The sequence below is a fragment of the Alligator sinensis genome, unplaced genomic scaffold, assembly GCF_000455745.1.
Source record: "Alligator sinensis unplaced genomic scaffold, ASM45574v1 scaffold109_1, whole genome shotgun sequence".
Classification (NCBI taxonomy): Eukaryota; Metazoa; Chordata; order Crocodylia; family Alligatoridae; genus Alligator; species Alligator sinensis.
Window position 1 is genome coordinate 869,820 of NW_005841852.1, and position 6,694 is coordinate 876,513.

Sequence of the window (6,694 nt, forward strand, 5' to 3'; positions counted from 1 at the left end):
GACGCCCCCCACAAGGCCATTCTATCCGGCCTGTGGGGCCCCTAAAATTTAGAAAATTAATATTAATCGGCCCTGGGCTGCCTGTCATGCGGCCCTCGATGGCTTGCCAAAACTCAGTAAGCGGCCCTCTGCCCAAAATATTGCCCACCCCTGCTGTCGGGGGAAGGACTAGAAGCAATGGTCTCAAGATGCAGCAGGGAAAATTTAGGCTGGAGATTAGGAAGACTCTCACTTTGAAGCTAATTAAGCATGGGAACAGGCTACATAGAGAGGTTGTGGAACCTTTCCATCCTTGGAAATTTTTAAAAGCTGATTAGACAGATTCTTGACTACGGTGGTTTAATCTGGGGTGGCACTGCCTTGAGCAGGGGGTTGGACTAAATCAGAGAATCATAGAAAACTAGGGTCAGAAGGGACTTCAGGAGGTCATCTAGTTCAACCCCCTGCTCAAAGCAGGATCATTCCAGCTATATCATCCCAGCCAAGGCTTTGTCTAGCCAGGTCTTAAAAACTTCCGAGGATAGAGATTCCACGACCTCTCTGGGTAACCTGTTCCAGTGTTTTACTACGATCCTAGTGAGAGAGTTTTTCTTAATATCTAACCTAAACTTCCCTTGCTGCAACTTGAGACCATTGCTCATTGTTTTCTCATCTGTCACTACTAAGAACAGTTTAGCTCCATCCTCTTTGGAACCTCCCTTCAGGTAGTTGAAGGCTGCTATTACCCCTCTGGGTTCTCTTCTCTAGACAAAATAAGCCCAGTTCTCTCAGTCTGTTCTTAGAAGTCATGTGCCCCAGCCCCCTAGCCATTTTCATTGACCCCTGCTGGACTCTCTCCAATATGTCCACATCCTTTTTGCAGTGGAGGCGCCCAAAACTGGACACTATACTCCAGATGCGGTCTCACCGGTGCCGAATAGAGGGGAATAATCACTTCCCTTGTTCTGCTGTCAAAGTTTGTACTATTGGAAGCCAGTATGTCATTAGCCTTCTTGGGAACAAGGGCTCACTGTTGGCTCCATTTCAGCTTATTGTCCACTGTAACCCCCAGGTCCTTTCCTGAAGAGCTGCTACTGCTTAGCCAGTCGGTCCACAGCCTGTTTTGGTACATAGGATTGTTTTGTCCTAAGTGCAGGACTTTGCACTTGTCCTTATTGAACCTCATGAGATTTCATTTGGTGCAATCCTCCAATTTGTTTAGATCTCTCTGAATGTTGGCCCTACCCTCCAGGGTATCTACTACTCCCCACAACTTGGTGTCAAATGCAAACTTGCTGATGGTGCACTCCATCCCATCTTTCAGGTTCTTGATGAAGATATTGAACAAAACCAACTCCAGAACTGTCCCTTGGGGCACTCATTTGGTACCAGCTGCAAGCTAGACATTGAGTCATTAATTATTACCCTTTGAACCAGTTTTCTATTCACCATACAGTCCATTCATCCAACCCATACTTTCTTAGCTTGCTTGGGAGACCATATCAAAAACCTCACTGAAGTCAAGGTTTGTCACATCCACAGGTCTCCCCACATACACAGAACCAGTCACCTCATCGTAGAAGGCAATCAGGTTAGTCAGGCATGACTTTTTGTTGGTGAATCCAAGCTGACTGTTCCTCATCACCTTCTCATACTCCAAGTGCTTAGAGATGGATTCCTTGTGGACCTGATCCATGATTTTTTCCAGGGATTGAGGTACGGCTGACTAGTCTGTAGTTCCCTGGATCTTCCTTCTTCACTTCTTAAAAATGGACACCATATTTGCACTTTTCCAATTGTCCGGGACCTCTCATGACCTCCGTGAATTTTCAAAGGTAATGGCCAGTGGCTCTGCAGTTTGGCCAGTTCCTCCAGCACCCTCATGTACATTGCATCCGGCCCTGTGGACTTGTACCCATCCAGCTTTTCTAAATGGTCCATAACCTGTTCTTTCACTACTGTTGGCTGCTCACCTTCTCCCAAACTGTGCTGTCAGATGCGGTAGTCTGGGAGCTGACCTGGCCTTTATAGACTGAGGGGAAAAAGGTATTGAGTACTTTAGCCTCATCTGTCAGTAGGTTGCCTCCCCCATTCAGTAACGGACCCACCCTTTCCCTGATCTTCCTCTTGTTGCTGACATACTTGTAGAAACCTTTCTTGTTACCCTTCACATCCCTTGCTAGCTGCAACTCCAATTGTATTTTGGCCTTCCTGATTTCATCCTCCTGGTCTGGTTGTCTCACAGACTGCCATCACAACATCACCCTTGTTGCTCTTTCTTCTGACCCTAACCCAGAGATTTTCAACAGCCCTATCTCCAGTTTCATACTGGAGCTCTGAGCAGTCATACAGTTCTCTTACATAAAGCACAACTCCTCCTTCTCTTCCCCTCCGCCTGTCCTTCCTGAACAGTTTATACCCATCCATGATAGTGCTCCAGTCATGCGAGCTATCCCACCAAGTCTCTGTTATTCCAATCACGTGATAGTTCTGTGACTGCAAGAACTTGCAATTCTCCCTGCAGTTTCCCAGGGTCCGTGCATTTGTGTACAGACACCTGAGGTAACTAGCCAATTCCCCTACTTTCTTAGGAAGAATGAGAAGGCCTCTCCTGTTGCCCACTCCTATTTGTGCTTTCTCCAGGTCTCCCAATTCCCCACTTACTTCAGGGTTTTGGTCTCCATACCCCAGTGAACCTAATTTAAGGCCCTCTTCACCAGGTTAGCAACCCTGTCTGTGAAGATGCTCTTCCTTCTCTTCATCAGGTGGATCCCAAGGTCATTCCAAGGTCTCTTCCAGTCCTACTTTCCTATGATTCTGTGTTAATTGCTGGCCTGGATTTTTGTGCCTCTTCAGAATGGGTTTTCTGCTGCACTCCCATACACCTGTGGGTTTCAAATAGACAAGCTGATGCATGAATGTAAGGAATATGCTTGTGATTAAATTAGTCCTTTTGTTCCTCTCTGTCATAGAATCCAGGAGTCCCGGGTCTAACAGCTCAGAAAAGAAGTGGACTTTTCCAGAAACCTGTGTCCCAGTTTTACGGGCATCTTATTCAGGGGTCATGGGAGAAGGGTGGGGAGTGGGGAAAGAAGGAGGGTTGAATCTACTTCCAGTCCCAGAAGGATGTTTCTGTTGAAATGATTGGTGTATATATAGTCAGAGTTACTAAGGCAGACATACAAATTGCCCTATTTGGAATTTAGAGTTAACTCCCATTTCAGCTGTAGTTTCCCAGGAGGGGCAGTACTGAAGCACAGTGACATGACTTTCCTAAACTCTGTGGCAGAGAAATATAATTTGAAAAAGGAAATTATGCTGAAAGTATGTAGAAATGGAAAGGACTGTCACAGGTGGGCAGATCAGATGAGTTCAGCTAGTACTGGCCCCATCCAAGCCCTGCTTCACATTGAGCCATACTGGCAGCTTCCTTTCTATATCCAGTGTCCAGTGTGTGTGGCCTCGATCCTCTTGTGTATTACAATGGCTCGCTGGCTGTTACGGAGACTGGGTCAGAATGCCTGAAATGGGCAGAGTTCCCCGATTATGTCCAGCAGTATCCAGACCGGGGCTTAGGGGACCACAACTACTGTAGGAATCCAGATGGGGGGACTACACCCTGGTGCTTCTACCGGCTTCCCTCTGGAGGAATCGACTGGGCCAACTGTGACTGTAATCAGGGTAAGGACATTTCAGCATTTCTCTTGAGGTCTGGGTGCACCATCCAGGGTTGGGGTGGAGAGAGGTGTGTGTATGCGCAAGCTTGTGATGTGTGTTCCATAGAAATGCAAACAGCATGGGCCCAGGACTGAATGAGATGAAGGCAGCATGATGACTCACCAGAATATGATTCCCATTTAGGCCACTAAGGACTTGTCTGAGAGAAAAAAGAATGGCGGCATAAGATAAAGCAAGATTTTAAACCAGGGTAGTTATACTAGTATACCCTCCCATGTGGCCACTCTTATTCTGGTACAAAGGGGGCTTTTCCTGGTTTAGCTTATGTTGCTTTGGAAACAGGTTAGGCTCACTTTTAAAGAAGTCTGAAGTCTTATTCCTGAAGACAAGTGTCTGCAAAGGGAGTTTTACCTGTATAAGTATAGCCATTTAACTAGCCTGGTATAATGAGACCTGTGTTAGCAGAGGAATCGCCCCTGTGGACAAGCATATATAAAAGAACTCAGCATATTTTACTCTGAGCAGGCTTGAAAATCTGTCTGTTAGCTAACAAAGTGTGTTACATAGCATAGATGTTTTTAGAATCTGGCCCTTACTCCAGTGCCTAAGTGGAAGCAGAGGTCCTTAGAATCTGACCCCATTTTGGGGGATGCACCCTTAAAAATCAGACACCCTTTCCCCGGTTTCCACAGTTGCACTGCAGAACAGTTTCCATTCTATTATGGAACTGTATTGCAACATGCTTTAAAAATACCATTTTAACACAGCTGCCCAATGTGCAGGCCTCCTGGTACAGATGTTTTCAGATGGGGCTTCCTTTAAGATTGACCCCTTGTGCCTTCCCCTCCCTCATTTTATTACATGTCTATTCATGAAAGCCACATCTGTTAGAGTTAGCATCCAGCCCAGAGCAGCTGTGTGACTCTAGCCCAGTGCTCAAATGGATGGGATGGAGGTAGGACCTTCCCAGTCCATAACTTGGAGTGGGAAGATTGGCTTTGGAATCAATAGCAGGGATCTACTCTACAGCATCGATGTGAAGGGAGTTAGTTTTGGCCTCGTCTCTTTTCTGCTGCAGTTACACTGTTGTTGAACTATTTCTGCCCCTGCTGGTGGTGCCAGTGGCCCCTCGTGGGTGAGGCAGTCTGCAATGGCTATTCCAAGGTCCTGACTAGCTCCGCTTTCAAGTGCGATTTCCAGCGGTTGAGGATACTTAGGGCCCTTTTTATGTGTAGAACACAAAACCTGGAACAAAGGTGGAAACATAGACTTATCCCTGTCTCACAGAGGGCACAGAGCTGAAGGCAGAACCCAGGCTTTCTGGCCCCCAGAACCCTGCTCTGTCCATTATACCAGCAGTTCCCAAACTTTTTAGACCAACAGGCTGCTGCCAAATATCAACATTTCTCATGGACCTCTGTGAACCTTGACCATCAAACTTTTAATTGAAAAGTGAGGGGGGCAGTGCTGTGACCCACTTTCCTCAGCCTTGTGGACCAGTTTGGGAGCTGCTGCATTAAACAACTCTCACTTTCCAAAGAAAACAGCAAAAGGCTGCTTCTCCTACAAACAGCCAGGACTGATGTGTGGGTAACATGAAATGTGGGACTTCTTCATAGAGCAGTCACACACAATGGTTGCAGCCAAACAAGGAGGAACGAGGCTGAGTCCAGCCCACCCAGGGCCCATGACAATAAGGTGTCTTTACACCTTACTGTCTCCACACACGTCCTTAGAAGTCTGTTTGACTGGCATTGGTGCAGCACTCAGATTCATCTCTGTTACAGACCCCCTTAGTTTAATTAAAGAGTTTGATGGCCTCTCTCTTTTGGAAGGTGCTGTGCGGCTGGCAGAAGGTGGAAGGGTGGAGTTCTACTTTAGTGGGCTGTGGGGCACCATCTGCGCTGATCATTGGACAGACTGGGATGCCAGTGTGATCTGCCGGCAGCTGGGACTCAGGTGGGAATGCTGGAGTCTGAGGGCAGGGATTTCCTGCAAATGGGACCTGGGCAAGCATGGCCTCTGCCTGCTCAGAGACTTGATCCCTGTGATAGAGTGGGGATGAGTTTCTCTCTCTAGCCTGAGTTTGCTATTTTGCAGTCTGTTAGCAGTGCTGTACCCTGCTGTTTCCCTTCTATTGCCACTACCTATGTCCTATCCTTTGGTACTTGCAAGAATGGCTTTGGCTATTAAACTTAATGACCTTCAGGTGATTATATCCCAGCCCAAGTAGGCAGAAGATAGAGTCCACATAGAAGGATGGGCTTTGCTAATTCACACTGGCAACTTGGGACCCTTATAAAGGTCCATCTGTCAAACTCCCAACCCATCTTTTGCTACAGACAGAAGCAAGGGTGAAAAACGTACTGGACCCACCCCCACTGCTGTAACAGGCAAGAAACTGCTCACTCTTCCTCCTAAAGCAGGGGGTGTCCAACCTTTTTGAATGTGGGGCCGGATCATGAACTTTTTATCACCCAGTGGGCCGGAGAGCCATATTCAAAGACGTCACAGGAAGTGGTATCATATCAGGAAGTGATATCACGTGACCTTTGACACCAATGAAGTTGCAGATGTTGACATGGTGCTGGTTGACATGGCATGCATGCCCGGGTTGACAGGGTGCTGCAGGACCCTTCTGGGCAGAACCAGGTCGGCACCGGCCAGGAAAAGCAGCATGCAGCTGAAGCTGGCTTCCCATGTGCTACTGGGGACGGGAGGAGCCCGCGCGGGTGACCGGTGCCATGCCCGGGTTGACAGGGTGCTGCAGGACCCTTCTGGGCAGAACCAGGTCGGCACCGGCCAGGAAAAGCAGCATGCAGCTGAAGCTGGCTTCCCATGTGCTACTGGGGACGGGAGGAGGCCGGCCGGGTCTGCACTGGCCAGCAGAAGCGATGGCGGAGCCATGTGCCACTCGGGACTGACTGGTGCAGGCTCGTCCCATCCCAAGCAGCACACGGCTCCGCCGCCGCTTCTGCTGGCCGGGGCAGACCCAGCCGGGCTCCTCCCATCCCCAGCAAACCATGCGAAGCATCCC

The 6,694-nt window shown here is 48.4% G+C and overlaps 1 protein-coding gene across 1 annotated transcript in view; it reads left to right on the top strand.

The window, feature by feature from the left end:
* Positions 1 to 6,694, top strand: part of LOC102382778 (neurotrypsin-like) — a 55,228-nt gene that overhangs the window by 9,220 nt on the left and 39,314 nt on the right. Inside the window, exons 4-5 of the mRNA XM_025212631.1 lie at positions 3,406 to 3,660; positions 5,493 to 5,616. Of these exons, the coding sequence (XP_025068416.1) occupies positions 3,406 to 3,660; positions 5,493 to 5,616 (379 nt within the window). The remainder of the gene's footprint in view (positions 1 to 3,405; positions 3,661 to 5,492; positions 5,617 to 6,694) is intronic.